At 39.0% G+C, this 17,515-nt stretch overlaps 2 protein-coding genes across 5 annotated transcripts; both read left to right on the top strand.

The window, feature by feature from the left end:
- The first annotated feature begins 228 nt into the window (after positions 1 to 228).
- Positions 229 to 1,578, top strand: LOC122652832 (AT-hook motif nuclear-localized protein 16). Its single transcript, XM_043846707.1, has one exon. The coding sequence runs from the start codon at positions 537 to 539 to the stop codon at positions 1,347 to 1,349; it is 813 nt and encodes a 270-aa protein (XP_043702642.1). The 5' UTR covers positions 229 to 536; the 3' UTR covers positions 1,350 to 1,578.
- A 4,765-nt stretch (positions 1,579 to 6,343) lies between these two features.
- On the top strand, positions 6,344 to 16,687 carry LOC122651725. Of its 4 annotated transcripts, none has more exons than XM_043845230.1 (8): positions 6,344 to 7,245; positions 7,524 to 7,712; positions 7,826 to 7,917; positions 9,587 to 9,646; positions 9,756 to 9,825; positions 15,761 to 15,964; positions 16,107 to 16,568; positions 16,605 to 16,687. In XM_043845230.1, exons 1-7 carry the CDS (start codon positions 6,523 to 6,525, stop codon positions 16,491 to 16,493), a joined length of 1,725 nt encoding a protein of 574 aa, XP_043701165.1. In that variant the 5' UTR covers positions 6,344 to 6,522; the 3' UTR covers positions 16,494 to 16,568; positions 16,605 to 16,687. The 4 variants fall into 4 exon arrangements, with proteins under 4 accessions (XP_043701165.1, XP_043701164.1, XP_043701167.1 ...); XM_043845229.1 differs by having other exon boundaries at positions 9,735 to 9,825; XM_043845232.1 differs by lacking the exon at positions 16,605 to 16,687 and having other exon boundaries at positions 9,735 to 9,825; positions 16,112 to 16,267.
- The last annotated feature ends 828 nt before the right edge of the window (positions 16,688 to 17,515 follow it).

Below are 17,515 nucleotides of genomic sequence, written 5' to 3'. Positions count from 1 at the left end.
AGAAGACACTATTTTTCTGTGAGATATACTTATAATCTCCGTCATCTGTACCTTAAAAAAGTGAAGGAAAAAGAAATTGGAGGACTCTATGAATTCTGACCATCCTTACCTTAATATCTCAATGGAAACAAATTTAGAATAAATTAAGTTGCTCGTTTGAAGTACTGGGAATGTGAAAGAAGAAGATTCTTTCTAAGGTTTTAGTTTGTGTTGGTCTCTGAGGATTTTACTGAGTGAAACTGTCAGGAGGGGTGATTGGATTTCTGACAAAGAAAATCATTGAATTGGTTATCTGTTGGGAAAGGCAAATCACATGATAAAGAAATCTGTTGAAAGTTAGGCAATGAGAATACTTTACTACTTATGGTAGTATGGTTGGTTTAACTTAACCACTACCTAATCCCTAATCATTCTTTTGGGTTTTCCTCGGTATTTTTATGATAGCAGAGCCTCCTACTTAAACTCTCATTGCAAACACATTTTTTGTAGCTTGAGTATTGATTGAAGAGAAAAACCCGGATCTAAAGAGTGCATGAATGGCTGGTGGAGATCTTGCTGCCTCTTCTGTGGGATCCAAGAATGTCACTGATCTAATCCCACGAGGGGATAAGACTAATCACTTCAGGACATTCCTAGATGCTGAAGGATTAGAGGTTCCTAAGTTGACAAAGGCAATGCCTGCTACAGCTATGGCAGCAAATGGACTGTCCATCAAGCGGCCTCGTGGTCGGCCAGCTGGGTCAAAAAATAAGCCAAAGCCACCCATTATAATAACCCGCGATAGTGCAAATGCTCTTCGAGCCCATGCTATGGAGGTCGGAAATGGATGTGATATTTGTGAGAGTTTAGCAAACTTTGCAAGGAGGAGGCAGCGTGGCATCTACATACTAAGTGGAACAGGTTGTGTGATGAATGTCACTCTGAGGCAACCAGCCACTTCTGGTGCCATTGTGACACTCCATGGAAGATTTGAAATACTTTCATTGCTAGGTTCAATTTTACCTCCTCCAGCACCACCGGGTGTCACAGGTCTTACAATCTATTTAGCAGGGCCTCAAGGTCAAGTTGTAGGTGGAGGTGTTGTAGGTGCTCTGATAGCTTCAGGTTCTGTGGTGATCATGGCTGCCTCATTCATGAATGCGACTTTTGATCGACTCCCTCTGGATGATGATGAAGTTGCTGCTGCTGCTGCTCATAATCAGCATCACTTGAACAATCCTCAGTACCACAACCTTCACCATGTTGACTTGTCGAATTTGTATGGGATACCACAAAACTTGGTCAACAATGGAGGTTTGCCATCTGAGATTTATGCTTGGGCGCCGGGACGCCAACTTACTAAAGGCTAGTCAGCTTGGCTAGGAAGCTAAGAACTGTCAAGACTTCTTTATCTTACTATGAAGTCTTTATTAGATCATCTAGTCCCACAAAAATATTTTACTTGGGATGTAAGCAACTGGTAATACATAAAATTTGATTCTTCATCTGTTTGAAAATGGATGCTTCAGTGGCATCTTCTCATGGGCTTGACCAACCCCTGTTTTAGTCTATAAAAGGAAAATAGGAACTCTTCCCTGCTTTTATCCTGTTCATTGGATATAAGATTATTAGTGCTTAACAAAGAAGCCTAATATTTTGTTCACCAAAAATCCTAAGAATATCCTGTTTATATATTTATCTTTAAGGATTCCTGCGTTTCAAGTTCTGGTGTTATCACTGTGAACTCTTATGTATCTGGATGACTAAATATAGTTGAACTTGTGTTCTTAACTCTCTTTTGGGTGAGAGGGAAGGGTAATATGTAAGAAGTTGCCTAGCTCAATTCAAGTAGTCCACTAGCATGTACAACCACATTAAGAATGACAATGCTAACCTCACAGCTACTGTGAAATCCCAATCTGAGAAAATCTTATTTAGTATTCATAACCCCAGTTTCCCATTGTCTAGTGGGACAGTAAGGTAGGCTTACAGTCCTTACTGTGAGGTTAGCAAAACCTAAAGAATATAAGAACATGTTTTGGTGAATATATAGGCGAAAGGTATGAAATTGACACATTGCCAATGTGGGATGGAATCTCTCATGCCAAGCCAATGGGAACATGGGAGAGGGCGTCTCATGGTTCATATGCATGGCCCAACATGTCAGGAAAAAGAGAGAATGTGAGAAGACATGATATCGACAGCGTGGAGATCATTTTCTCATATAATACGAATTACAGACTCTCACCTAGTTTTGGGGGTGGCAATCCGACACATGTGGTAAAGCTTTGGGTTTAGAATTTAGATCTCCTTGGTGGCCAATTTTAATGAAACTTGGAACCTGAAATGCACATTGTAAGTTTTAAGGATAAGTTTGATCTGAGGTGCTGTACATTGATCCAATATATTAGAATGGCAAGAAATTGGCAAATAAGAAGATTGATGCAGCTTTTGGTCTTTTTTTATATTAGTAAACACACAAACCACATGTCAGCATTCGGTTTTAATTAAGTTCAATCCGTTGGTTTGGTAGCTAAGATTAGGATCCAGACCTAACCAAATTATAAACATATATTTTAGATCCAGGACTTAACCAGATTATATTCGTTTCGGATCTAGATTCGATTTTCTGCTCCAGTTCCATATTGACACCCTTAGACAGATGTGGGCATCTACCATGTATGAGGAGGTGAACGTACGTGCAGAGGAGCTCTCTTCGACGACACCAAGAAATTCTAGCCCTTCGTAAAATTATAAGGCTACCACTTCGTGACACGCACGAAGCTCGGCTGTTTTTTGGATCCAAACAAGCGTGTCTGTCTCACTCTCGTTTGTGGTTCTCGGTGGGCGCATCTTCCAGGACTTTAAAGAGCTGCTGTGATAGGTCAGCTTGAGCGCAACTGATATTCGTCTCATTTCTTAAGCCATCTTTCAAAGGTAACCACTTCATCTTATGCTGTTAACTGGATAGTCTCACTACCAAGTATATACTCTAGAGCATCTCTTTCACGTAAGTATTTATTTTGTGTTGATGGGTTCTGATCGTTGTCTAATTTCAATACGATTTCTACTATGTTGGGTTTCTTCTTTTTCTTGATTTTTTTTTTCTGTTATAATATTTTGATGAATTGGGTTTGTTGAAATGCTTGTCATTCATCAGCGCAAGCATTTTCCTACTCCTCTGGATTTTCATTTAAATGAAAAGACTGGAACTTGTCTGTTTTAATCTGTAATGGTTTCCGCATATACAACTTGTCGATGAAGGGAAAGAACTAGTTTTGGAACTTGAAACTTGATTATAGTTTAGGGAAGCTCCTTATAAATTTTGGGCATAATTATATACTGTTTTAGTTGCAGAAGTTGTGAATTCTTCTTGAAATGCTTAGTCAGTTTTTCGTCCTTAAAGATGATCAGAAATTTGGAGACCTTCGGTTTGTGACAGCGTCCTTTCCTCTTTTTAGATACAGTTACATTAATCTGTACAAAAAATATCATCCTCAAAACAGAGTCTGTCCAAATGTAATTGTTTTATACACTTCTAATTGCTGATATGGACTTGCTTTTCCTGTTCCCTTACTCTCTTTGTTAATTTGGAAGGTTGCAGCTTGCAACTTAATATCCTCAAGCCATTGTACCTTGGGGTTAAGTGAAGATAGTATCAGCATCATGTGAAAACCCAATTGACACCAATTTTATCATTGCCACCTGTACATAAGTTCATTAAATGAATTCCTGTAAATTTTAGTTGATGCATTTAAAGTGCATTCCTACTTTTATCAAACGAAGTCTCTAATACCCGAGTATATACCTGGTTACCAGTTATGTAAGCGAATAGATTTCCTTTGAGGTACGGATAACTGTTTTATTTGTCCAGCCTAGGTCGGGCTCTTGTACGGATTAAGATTGTTGAATTACTTCAAATTGGACAAACCATAAGGAGATCCTTCTAAATTAAGATTCAGGCTTAACCAGATCTCTCATGCAAATTGAACACCCTTCATCCTGTAGAAAATTTAAAAGAATAGAAATCTAAAAATTACTTTAGGATCACTAGCACAAGCCCAAACACAAACTACTCCAGTCAACTCATCTGTCTATTTCAGGTACCTAAGTTCCTTGCTTCACTACTTCTTGAAATTTCTTCAAAGCTTCCTAATGGCTTTTGTTGAAGTTCCCTTCATGACTGAATTGCATCCACATGTTACTTATACAGAATTCTTTCACCGGCGCAGATTCCTTGCTGACGCAGCTTTCCACATTGTTTTTGCTACACGTGGTACTTTTTGAATGTGTGCTGCTTGTTTACCCCACTTGCTCTCTTGGGTTATTGCAGTGGACATTTCAAGTTGGCTTGGTGTGCTTGCAACTATTTTTGTATTAGTGACAATAACCAGCACTTCTCTTGTTCTCGTGTGAATTTAATATCGCAGAAGGTTCCAGTAAGACTTCATCCATACATGCTCAATGTTTCAACTTTTGTATTTATGGACAGTCTTATATCCATTTGAGCTCTTATTTTTCTTCTTCCAACCATGTCTACCAGTAATACGTTTCTACATATTAGTTTCTACTTTAATTAGATTGCCATCTTTTGTAACTAGGTAGGATTATCTTAGAAGTCCACCTACTACTTAGGTAGTTTCTATTTCTTAGTTGCCATTTAGAAGTTGTTTAGATTTTGAGAAGTAATCTTAGTTTAGGATTAGTTTCCATTTTATTTAATTACTATTTTGTAGAGAGATTCTCTCTCCACGCAAGTGGAAGATTGATTATTGTTATTAATAAAAGAATTGGCTGCTGCAATAGACCCCATGATTTGATGAAGTTTAAAAAGAAAGCTTGGCTTTATGCTTGGTTTCTGTAAGAGACGGTGTGGGTGAGAGGCCTACCGGTTGGTGAGAGACTGACCAAGGCTATAGATAAGAGGCCTTGGTCATATCCCTTCTTCTTCTCCTCCTTTTCCATATTTTTTTCTGGTTCTGAATAGAGGAAAATATTTGAGTTTTATTCCTGGTAGAAGACTGTTGTTTTGATTTTGAGTGATACTTTTGGAAGCTTTCTATTTGCTGCTGTTCATCTGTGAGGCTGCTACAAGACCACGGTTGCTATTCGAGTTTTCTGCTCACTAGTTGTGAAGGAGCTGTGAGTGAACCATCTGACCATCAGGTTAAGGTTCATCTTTGAAGTGTTGTTCCAATACGTCAGCATGGGCATGATCTGAATGGCGGTTTGGTTACTCTTGATAGGTTTCTAATTCCACTTGTAAGTTGTGACTGCTATTTCTGCTCATGTTGGTCTGCCACGATAGGGTACTGATACATCTTATTTTGGCCTTCAATTGGTGGTTAGTATTGAAGTATCATCTGCTGGTTTTATCTCTGGTCAATTGAAGAAATTCTGCTGGTTTCTAATTTTGTTGATGGTTGCTATGTTCTGTGTGCTTCCATTGGTCTACGCAATGTGTACATTGGATTACTTTGGGTTTGATATGTGTTACTCCAACTATTGAGTGGATGATCTGTTGTTAATTTGATGGAGAGTTACTGTGTTGTCAAATTACAGCTAGGTTACTAATTCTGAAACCTAGTTACTATTTTGTTGATCGTACAATATCTCTCCATCCTACCGTTGGATTGAGATAAACTTTTTCGGGTATTGAAGACCCTAGGGAGACCTAATAATACTGTTAATTTGGGGCTGATCATACTAGTAGATTGGGGGTTAATTTTGGTATTTAACCTGCTGGTTATTTGAGCCCTCCAATTCAGTGGGTAGGATTCTGCATTCTATGGTGATGTTAGACTGAATCCACCACGATCTCTATGGAGGTCTATCCATTTTTCCTGTCTTCTGTAATTCAAATTTGTTTTTGGTCTATCCATTCAAATTATTTGTGCCCGATTCAACAACAACAACAACCCAGCCTTATCCCAACTAAATGGGATCGGCTACATGGATCCTTGCGAAGACAAAATATTATTAATAAAAGTAAAAGAAAATGAACACAACACAACAATTACAAATCAGTCTTGAACAAACTAACTGGGGTCGGCTACACGGATCGTTGCCCGATTGATAGGTTCAATTTTCTGTTCTTATAAACTACCGAAGCTGTCAAATTCTTATTGCTACATTGAGTCCCTCTCGCTCTCTCTTTGAGATATTTATTAGCATAAGCACAAAAAATAAGAAGTAATGAAAATTGAAAAAGGATTTTTCATTAATTGATTTGGGGAATAATTCTGATTTTGTAACTTTTTTTCTTTTTCTGTTTAAGGTGAAGCCAAAGCTGATGTTTTGTTTCTATATCCTGGAATTGCAGCATGAACTTGGGATTATCAGACTGCACCTTACTACTCCAAGTGGAAGCAGTGTGGATACAAATTTCTATATAGACTCTTTTTGAGGAAATTCTTCCAGATTCTTGTGTTAGAAGTCACTGCTGGAAGGATAAAATTTTTCATCATATATTCTTGAGTTTCCAGTCAATGAACATTTTGGAGTTGGCTAGTGATGGATGATGCCCTTGCTTGCTTTGCATAGATGAAGCAGAATAATAGTAGCATGTCTAATGATCACTCAGCTTCTGTGGGAAACAAAATGAGGAAAACAGAAAATAAAAAATTCCACTGTAATAGAGATATAATGCCTGGAAGTGAACTTTGGACAGATGGACTCCTTTGTGCTTTTGAATTTGTTCGTAGCCGTAGGAAGACAAGTCGAAGAAAATCTGGTCCAAAGATCCAGTCCACACAACAAATAGAAGGCGAGGATTTGAAGAAGCATGTACTGAGAAACAGATCGACTGATGATTCAACCCCAATGATGGACAGGAGCAACTTGTTAGAGTCTGCACCCTTAGTTGAGTTCGGAGCCAGTGAAACTTTTCCTTTGGATGACTACAAAGATACTGAGAACTATCATTCAGGTCGTTTTCATTTCATGGAAAGATATCCAGAAAGTCGGTGGATTCCAATAGGTTGGTCTAGAATTTATGAGCTTGTCCAAACAGTGCAAGCTGATGCAACCTGGGCCTTGCAGCCAATTGAGTTCACAGATGATGAAGATGACCTCACTGTTGCAGATGTAGCAGCTCCTTACTGGGAACAACCTGCAGGGCCTACATGGTGGTGTCATGTTGCTGCAGGTCACAAATTCGTTGACACTTGGCTGAGTAATGCTCAATGGTTACATCCTGCCATAAGTACTGCTTTGAGAGATGAAAGCCAGCTGATTAGTGAGCGCATGAAGCACCTTTTTTACGAGGTGGATTGCTTCTTGAATCTTTAAACCTGTCAAATTGATAATTAGAATTTATCTAGTGAATATTTGGATGTAGTTTTAGATGATCTGTTGTTGGAGCAAAAAAAATTGGGGATGTTCTATACATTCAGAGATTGTGGTGCAAATGCAGCTAATCATAATATCTGCCTTTTTATTGTTTTGATATAGGTTCTGCACAACCAAATATGATTTTTAACTCCTGGTGTTGCTTAATGGCATTTCATGGGGTTGGGGTCATGATAATAGTTTTTTTCATTCAGGTACCTGTCAGGGTTGCAGGAGGCCTATTATTTGAGCTATTGGGTCAATCAGCTGGTGATCCTACTGTCAATGAGGATGACATCCCGGTTGTACTTAGATCTTGGCAAGCACAAAATTTTCTGATAACTGCATTGCACATAAAAGGATCTGCATCAAATATAAATGTGTTGGGAATCACTGAAGTTCAGGTTTGTTCTTGCTTACTTATGAATTTGTTATATTCAATTTGCCTGAATGAATTTTGTTTTTCATGTTTTTCCTTGATTCTCTGTTTATTGTTTGATGGTGTACTTCGCTTCAGGAACTTCTTGCTGCTGGTGGTATAAAGGCGCCAAAAACTATTCATGAAGTCATAGCACATCTGGCTTGCCACCTCTCTCGATGGGATGATAGGTGATAGAATTTTTCATGTCAATCTTATGACCATAGTTCCAGGTTTCGGAAATATTTCACGAAACACCGAAATTCGGTCCAGGTTTCGGTGAAGGGTTTCAAGGCTCAAATGGCTAAATTGGGTCTCGAAAATTCTTGGAAATCCTATTTGAGGCCCTCTAAAAATAGTCGAACCCTTAGATAAAAAATATACACACACAATGGTAGTTTGACTTTGGACCCTGGTTTGATAGTATACGCTGTATGTTGTTATATACATTCTCTAATATGCTTATTCTACACAAAATTTAGTACTAGAACATACATAATTCAATTAAAACAGCTTAAATATGCATTAGGAATGAATAAACATAAAATTATAAAATTTTCGTACATGGTTCATTACAAAGAGTCAAACATATGGGAGTCAAGAATACAAGCCAATCGCCTTGTGCCCATCTTAGAGTCCTATTACCACATCACGTTCTGGGCAGGATCAAAACCACTGGAATGTTGCTACTGCTCTGCCGAAGCAAGTATTTTACCCTATTTTTTGTAAAAATTAATTTTGAGAAAAGTGATATACCTTCAGCTTTGAATCTTGTACTAGTCTTCTAACAACGCAGCAAATCGTCACTTCCAATGCATTCCTCTACTGACCAACAACTTGTTCCATGCTTGTACATGAGTGATTTGGCCCAAAATCACAAATATGACAGTTTTCTCAAGGTTTCCTATTGAAACTCGAAACAAACAAAACCAGCAAAATGGGTCGAATCATTCAAAACATGGTATTTATTACAAAGCTAAAGTATCGTTTTGGTTGAAATTTTGCTGAAACGATTCAAATCTTCGACCGAAATCTTGTATTTCTTCACTATCACACTGTATTTCGTTTCGACATTTGTCGAAACCAAAATATTTCACGAAATTTCGTGAAATCTTGAACTATGCTTATGACCATAGTTATCAAGGCGTTGCCATGGCGTCCAGGCTCCTTGGACGCCTTGGGCGCCATGGCGGTGTCGCCTTGAATTTTGTCCCTCTAAAACGCCATGGTCGCTTTCCCGCCTTGATAACTATGCTTATGACCCAAACTAATTGAAGAATTATTACTTTTGATGGGTTCATTACAACAACAACAGCAACAAAAAACTCAGCCTTATCCCAACTTAATGGGGTCAGCTACATGGATCCAAAAAACAAAGTAAGGAAAACCTGAGGTAAAGAGAGTGACAGGAAATGAAATGAGAAGTGGAAAATGACAGATTAAAGAACGAAATAAAAAGAAAAATGGAAAATGAAAGTAAGAGGACAGAGGTACAGCCCAGCAAGTCAGGAGAATCTCAGCTAAATGGGTTTATTCATGCAGTTAATTCTTATCCCCATGTTTCATGAGTATTGGGATAGTCCTTTTGTTTTTGTCTTTTCATCTTTTTTTATGGACATGTAGTATACAGAGTGATACTAGCACATACTCAAAATGAGAGTAACCCTACAAACTTATGAAGTGTAACTTTTCATTAAAGGTGTTGCCAGCCTATAACGTCTAAAACCAGGAACCTGTTTCAGTTTTGATTTCATATGAGCTACATTTTTAGAATCTTACTTGAGCTTGTGGTATATGATTTTATTTCTAAAACTGTGGCAACATAAATACAACATTCTTTAATTAATTTATTTGTTTTAGATTATTTCGCAAGTCCATATTTGGGGAGGCAGATGAAGTTGAGCTGAAATTTATGAACAGGTACACATACATTCTACTGTGTCGGCCTATTTGTGGAGGTTTCATTTGGCAGTGATTCTTTATTGTCTATTGTCTACATGTAAAGTAGACTAATTTTCACTTATGATAGGAGAAACCAGGAGGACATGAATCTTTTCAGTATAATTCTAAACCAAGAAATCAGACGGTTATCAAGACAGGTATATTCTTTGCCTCATGTCGTTGGGTATGAATTCTGCCTACTACTATGAAAATTACTTTGCTTTTCTTAGAAACTAGTATGAGCCCCCCTCCCTCTACCTCCATTCTCTTTTTGATTAATTATTGAGATCAAGTATTGTATTTGAAGGATAAGGAGGATGGTGCAAGGAAAGCAGAATTACCCAAACTAGAGAACAGGCTTATTAATCGAACACAATACTGTGTCAAATTAGAAGGCCCATAAACAACTTGGATTCTGTTACCTCAATCTTTGCTAGTTAGTCTGCCTAGAAATCAGCCTATCTTAGATCCATGGAAAAAATGTTCAGTCAAGATTCTAAGATGAGGACCCATGTTGGTATATGCACCTTCATGGGACCTCATGGGAGCATGAGTCCATCCAGTGCCATTACTCATCTTATACTATCACCCTATCAAAGCTGAGGGATTTAGTGAACCTACAGCAAGAGCTTCACTTCTGTTTTGAGGTCTCTTTGCCCTGCAGGCCTTGAGAAGTTGTAAATTATCTACCTTGTACTGTCTCTAGAAGCACCCGGTGCCAGCGAATCCAGATTTTCATCCGAAACAAGCATTGACTTTTTGTTCAGGTGGAACCTAAAGCCTTGATGACTCCAAGAATTTTTGGTTGTTGGTACGCAAAAAGCTACCCTCACATTGATTCGGCTATGATGGGAAATTCTTTCTTTTTTTTTTTGTCATCCAAGATGTAAGAGACTGGATTATGCTACTGTCTGGAGGAAGTAATTTTAGGGGTGTCATTATTAGGCAATCCGATTAACCCCCGATCGGAACCGGCTGATAAAACCCAAGTCTGGATCGATCAATAGCTAACTAGTCTGGTCTCAGTTCTAGGTTTAAGAAAATTGTAACTAATAGGTTGGTCTTGGTTTGGCCCGGTTAGACTGACGGTGCCCGACCGATTGGCTCGATTGTGCCTAATTACCGACCAACCTAATAACCAAATGATTAACCTCTTCAAATTGTGAATGTTCACCCACTCCCAATGCTTCTCTCTTATCCATCCTCCCTCTTTTTCCTTTGCTAGTTTTCCAATGTGGAACTAAAAAATGAAACCCATCTTTGCTCCTTTAAGTACAACTGTGTTGAATTCACTGTGACACTGAGAGGGGGTGAATCAATGTCTTTTAAGACCATTTTACTTTTGAAAGGAATCAAACGAGTTGAGTAAGTTATGCAAGCACACACATGGCAAACAGTCCACAACACAAGATATAACGTGGTTCACTTTTTGGCTATGTCCACAGTGCAAATGGCCACTTAGACTACCATCCAAATCCAGCCCGAATGTATTGCATGTACAAGTTTAGCAGCACCCACTGCAAGGAGCACCAATACCTAATTTAGTAGCACCCACTACGAGGAGCACCAACTCCTCTATCAAACACCCACTTGATAGGTCATAAGGTTACTGGTAAAATGACAAATACATGTCACCAATAAACACAGTGCAATTACTGTGGTATTTTATTAAACAACTAACCTACAGTCACTTGAATCAACTGAGGAATTTTGTCGCGCACCGTACCTTCACAAGTTGTCTTCTTCCAATGCCTCGCTCTCTACATACACAGTTCAAGCACTCACCAGAAAGCAACATGCCCCATCTTTCTTTTCAGAAGCACCGCACTTCTTCCCTTTGTCATTCTTTGCTTTCTTTCCCAACAACCTTTACACTTTTGATTTCTTCTTAGTCTTTCTTCTCAACTCTCTTCTTTTCTTATCCCTCTTCTCTTTTCTCATTTTGCTCTAGGGCTTCTTGGACTTCAAGGGTTCTTCTCTCTGATCTCAAGACAGTCCACACTACTCTCTATTGGTATTTTGTGGAGCCTTTGGCCATATGTATGACTTATATTGGGACCCACACTTAAAACCATGAAATGAAGTGGGCTTCATCTGGCCAGCGAGCTGTGCATACTAAAATTGCAATACCTTTCTTTCCCAAAGTTGGATTGACCTAATTCTTCAGACAAATTAAAACTAATTTGATTCAAGTTCCATATGGAAGCTAATTTGATTTCCAACAAATCTCATTTTTACCACTTGAGGAACTGATGAATCGATGTGAAGATATAAGGCAAACAAGTTACTGCTTTGACATGAAACCTGCAACCTGCAACTCAGCTTGCTTCAAACATTGCATCCCATAAACTGAGACTTGGTAGTGTGTGGATCAACTGAGGGTTTTGACTACAATAATAACTCTTCACCCAATAACCACACCTTGCTCAACAAGCTGTCTATTATTTCCTACAGTTTAAGAGTTTATTCTCACATTGGATGGCTAAAAAGGGGGAAGATGGAGAATAGACTATAAAGGTGACTAGGACATTGCCAAAAACTATAAGGGTGCATGATAAGGTCCATGACTCATGGCCTGAATATGGGTTGAAACTGATTAAGTCCTGATAACTGACCGATAGGCTGAGACCAATTATGGCTAGGTGATTGACAGACTGATAAGTAATTGATTTTAGTCTGGACTTTAAGGATCGATTATAATTGGGCGGTGGTCTTCGCCCAAATATTTGAAGGACTGATTAGAACCCGACTGAATCCGACAGAGCCCGGCCAAGTAACACCCTAAATAATTTATTGAAATTTATTCAGTAATGAAACAAATTTCCAGAACATTTTTCCTGCAACTTTTAGACATATCATTGTTCTAGTACATCTATTGATTCTCTCATCATTCAATTCTCATTACATGTTTTCCAAAATATTAGTTGATGTTTATAACTTACAATTTTATACTTGATGATGTATGGCACTTTATTTTCCTGAACTTCTTTGGTTGCTGCATATTTTAAATCGACACTCCACCTGATATAGTGATATACAAAGCAAGGCTTCTAAGTACGAAATTTTTTTATTACCAGATACAAATGGTACTGCAAATGCCCCAAGTAGAGAGCTGTATAAAAGTCCTCTCAGTCCCAGTATAAAAAACTATCCATCAATGGGTGATTGGGTGGTCCGCTTTAGGCCGATGTCAGAAACATTAAGGATTTTTGTGCTATTTACCAGCAAAAAGGAAAAAGGTTGAATGACTTTGAACTCTTGTAGTAGAATCTCCAGAAATTACAACTCCTTGGCCCCTGATACCACTTTAAAAAAGGCTCAGCTTTATTCTTGGAAACATTCTTATGCCCATTGAATCAATGTTCCAGCGAAATGTTGCCTGAGGGCATTTTCAAGTTTATGACCTTAAGATCCCGAGGCTGTGTTGTAGGATATATTTGCAACTCATCTGACCTTGCAGGTAATTAAAAGTAAAGGTTCACAAGGTGATCAAGCAAATAGGGTTACACAATCAAGGTGACACCGAATGCTTCTTTGTTCTTTTTCTCCTATTTAAAGTATGCATGACACCTAGTACTTTTTAGGTTTGATTCTTGTCAAAGTGGCTTCATTACAGCCCATCTTGAGGAATGTTGAGGCCATCCCGTCTCTCAGAGTTAAATTTGAGTCAACTTGGAAAAGGTACCATTGTTGGGGTTGGCAATGTTGATAGAAGCGCAATATAATGGAGTGCAGTTACTGCAATATAACATGCAGGATATTCCTTGCCCATATTTGAGTGTCCATGTCAGGGTCAATCAAAGACAATTATCCATCTGACACCCTTTCATTGAAAGAATGGGGAAGAGCTTGTCTGGGCAGAAGATGAGGTTTTTTCTGATGGCCGGAGACTTGTGTTGATTTGAGTATGCTTAATGTTACTCCGGTGTCTATTACACTTAACTCAGCTTCAGTCACTAAAAATGGAGAAGCTAAATGGTGAATTCCTATGGGGTGGTAATGTAGTCCTAGAATAGGTGATAATCCTACTAGGAGCCAATTGGAATCAAGCTTTGGTCAAGCCTGCTGTTTAGGGCTGATTAGGGGCTGTTTTAGGGCAAAATTAGGGTTTAGGATGGGAATTTGGGAATGGGGTTTATAGGGTTTTAATCTGCAGGTTTAGAGGGTCATTATGGTATAAAAATATTTGGATTTGGTTTGGTTTCAAAATTCTGCAGATTTAGGGTTAGGGTTCCGGGTTTTTAAAATTAGGAAAATAGCCAAAACTGGGGTTTACAGTAGGATTCAGGGGCAGGGCTTAAGGCCGAGTGTTAGAGGGACTAGGGGGAAGGTTCGGCTGCAGCAGGGAGGTTTTCTGATGGTTGAATATGTCCCAGCAGAAAATTAGGGTTTTTTTAGGGTTTAAAGGATAAGAGGGATTTTAGGGTTTGGCTGGACAGAATGGGCAGCAAGTCTGGTCGAGTGGGGGAGATGGTATGGGAAGGCTGTGCTCTGATTTTGGTGTAAAACAGAGGTAGGATGATGGCTGGATAATGCCTAGATGATCTAGGGTTTTGGAAATTCAAATAGAAAAACAAGAGGGATCGAATGGGGGAGGGAAGGAAACTAAAAACAGAAATTGAAATCTCAACTTCCTATAGGATTCCACCGGCAGCAAGTTAAGGGATGAAGGATGAAATCACCTTCGAAGAGAGACCCTCCCAGCCGTCACGGTGTAAGGAGTCGCAGGATTCCACCCACCCTTCCACCTTGATAACCCACAAGGATGCACACACTCTTGAAGAGCAAGGAGCAGCAGCAAGACAGCCACGAATTCTGTATTTTAATTTCAAATCTCAATGTGGGGGAGCCTCCCACGGTTGCTTTATTTATAATTAAAGGCCAAAGGCCAAATCCTAATACAATCTAACTTCCTCTTCACTTAAAATCGTGGAAGAGATCTAATTACAATCAAATTACTAATTTAAAACAGTAAAATATCCTAACTACCCCTACTAACTTAAAATAAGAGAATCTAACTTAAAAACAACTAATTTAAAGTAGATCCCATGTTAGCCAATAGGATATAAGGACCTATTGACCAATAGGAACACTTCACTTAAATTGGACCAATTGAACCAATTGGATGCAACCAATTCTAAACCGGTTCAATATAAAAAATAGGAAAATAAACTAAGTATTGGGCTAATCCCGTATGCAACCTATATGCCCCTAGTTTAGGCTCATTAAAGTGGCCTAACACATAAAAAAACCCTTGGGAACAAAGGCCCAACATGTATATAACCCAACCCTAGGCCTATTTCTAAAGAAATAAGCCCTATTTGGTGATCATTCTGCATCAAGTGGTGCATGTTTATGAGAAGACAAAGATATTTTGCATGGTTTATTGAAGACGGTTTTGTAAAATAAAGAAGTTGGAAGGTTGGGAGTGAGATCTTTGCTGAAATGTATAGATCTCTTTCTAGTAGATGGGGTTAGAAATTTAGCAACAAAGTTCTATGTTGATGGAAGGATGTGGTAACTTATGAATATTGGATAAACATTTGTGGGTAAGATTCCAGAATGGTATCCAGGCTGAATAGCATTGGGGTTTGGATGAACATCTGGAGCTCTTTGACAGATTATGGGTTCATCCAGCCAATTTGGAGGATGACATTACTAAATGGTCACATATATCTTTGAATTTGAGAGGAGATTCTATGGCGGCTGATTTTGCAACTACAGCAACTACGCTTTCACTTGTTAAGATCTGTGTACTTGACAAAAATTCTGACTGAACCTATTTTATTGATCTGTTGAGGTCCTCAGGAGGGATATAGGGTAAAGGGGCACACAAAAATTCTAGAGTGTTAGATTCTTAGGCTCTGTAGTTACTAAAGTTGCTTTAATAGTATAAGATTGCAACATTATTTTCTCCTTTCCAAATATGTTATCCTGAGTGGTTGTGTAAGTGTCATTGTTAATTTGTTCCTTGAAAGTGAATTCCAAATATCTGGACTACAGGCTTAAATTTGATTTCATGGCTATAGTAAATCCTTTGAAAAGAAAAACATGAACCTGCTGAGATGGGATCATGAAGTTCTGCAATGGCAGGTTATTCGAGTTAAATGGTCGCTGCATGCAAGGGAGGAGATTGTATTTGAGCTTCTCCAACAGTTGAGGGGGACTGCAGCTAGGAACTTGTTAGAGGATATAAGACGGAGTACAAGGGAAATGATTGGGGAGCAAGAAGCAGTACGTGGCCGTTTATTTACGATTCAAGATGTGATGCAGAGCACTGTTCGTGCTTGGTTGCAGGTGTGTGCATGCACACAAACATATGCGACTCAAAGACACCACATGCACCTACTAGAGGATCTGATGCAAATTTTATTTATGCTTTCTCTCACATTTTTTGACATGATGAGCTCCTCACTTGTTCTGTTGATGTTACATTCAGGACAGAAGCCTCCGAGTTACACATAATTTGGGCGTTTTTGGTGGGTGTGGCCTTGTTCTTTCTATCATCACAGGGCTCTTCGGGATCAATGTAGATGGGATCCCTGGATCTGATAATACACCCTACGCATTTGGTCTGTTTGCGGCTTTACTCGTCCTGCTAGGAATGGTGCTAATTGGAGTTGGGTTGCTCAACCTTGGGTTGAAAGAGCCTGTTACTGAAGAACAGGTTGAAGTGAAAAAGTTGGAGCTACAAGAGCTGGTTAAGATGTTTCAGCATGAGGCAGAGACTCATGCACGGGTCCGCGAAGATTATTCCAGAAGGAACTTGCCCCCAACTGCTGGAGATATTACCCGAGATGGTACAGAGTATGTTCTTATTGGCTAGAAACAGTGTTGAACATCCTAAAAGCTAACCATTTTGGTTCCATGACTAATATGGCTGCCAATATGATGGAAATCCATCATGAGATAAAATCCATTGTTTCCTTTGCAACATTGTTCTTGAGCACATTGTAACAGCAATTTGACAAATTTTCCATGGGTTAACAATTTCCAGAAATATAAGCTACAACTTCTTCTGTGAGTTGAAGCTCTGGATCCCCTCCCACTACTCACATCTTCTTCTGTGAGTCGAAGCTTTACCACCCCCACCCCCCCACACTCACATCCCTACCACCAAAAGAAAATGACAGCTTTTTGTTGTTTGTTTTTAACTAACTGCTATTATGGGCTACCAGAAGGGATATAACTTCATCGTTGCATTAAGATCCACAACAGAGACAATAAATGTATTGTTTCTTGATCCGCAATAGAGATGATAAATGTATTGTTTCTTTGAGAAGTTTTATGCTGCTGGTGTAGCATCATCACTAGTCATATGAAACAGAACCTCAATAAAAATAAGGCCAAATGTTCTCTGTGCCAGGGGTGCAGGCTGCGCCTAGACACATGGTGGTGGGCAAAATGACCACCCTGCCTCCTGAATGGCAGACCCATGTATCTGGGCGCAGGCTGCTCTGCGGCACAGAGAACATCAGCCCTAAAAATAAACATATAATACGATTTTGGTGAAATGTTTTGCTGCTCGGCAGGGTAGAGATGGGACAACGTGGAGGAGCAGTAGACCACAAGAATAGAATATACTCTAACCCCCTATAGGACGAAGTTTCTAAAATACCTTAGAATGATTATTTTTATCCCTCCCTTGTCCTCAGACTACCGTGGTCTATCGGACCAGCAAACCCTTCCACCACAATTATATATCCAGTTTATGGTTAATCTGCTCACCGCCTTCTACTAGGGTAGTGCGATTAGGTTAAGTTAAATATTTTCCTTGTGCTTGGTTGCCATTCCTAAGGAATCTTAAAATAATAAATTCAATTATATTGTTTTGTTGTTGATTTGAGT

Source organism: Telopea speciosissima, chromosome 2 (genome assembly GCF_018873765.1).
Source record: "Telopea speciosissima isolate NSW1024214 ecotype Mountain lineage chromosome 2, Tspe_v1, whole genome shotgun sequence".
NCBI lineage: Eukaryota > Viridiplantae > Streptophyta > Magnoliopsida > Proteales > Proteaceae > Telopea > Telopea speciosissima.
Note: the sequence above shows the minus strand (reverse complement) of the source record. Positions and strands in the feature narration are given on the sequence as shown.

Excerpts from the sequence above, each read along its gene's own strand:
- LOC122652832 (XM_043846707.1), top strand. The coding sequence starts at position 537 with ATGGCTGGTGGAGATCTTGCTGCCTCTTCTGTGGGATCCAAGAATGTC.
- LOC122651725 (XM_043845229.1), top strand. The coding sequence starts at position 6,523 with ATGAAGCAGAATAATAGTAGCATGTCTAATGATCACTCAGCTTCTGTG. Across the intron at positions 7,713-7,825 it reads TGGGAATCACTGAAGTTCAG|GAACTTCTTGCTGCTGGTGG; the intron begins GTTTGTTCTTGC and ends ACTTCGCTTCAG. Across the intron at positions 9,826-15,760 it reads TCAGACGGTTATCAAGACAG|GTTATTCGAGTTAAATGGTC; the intron begins GTATATTCTTTG and ends CTGCAATGGCAG.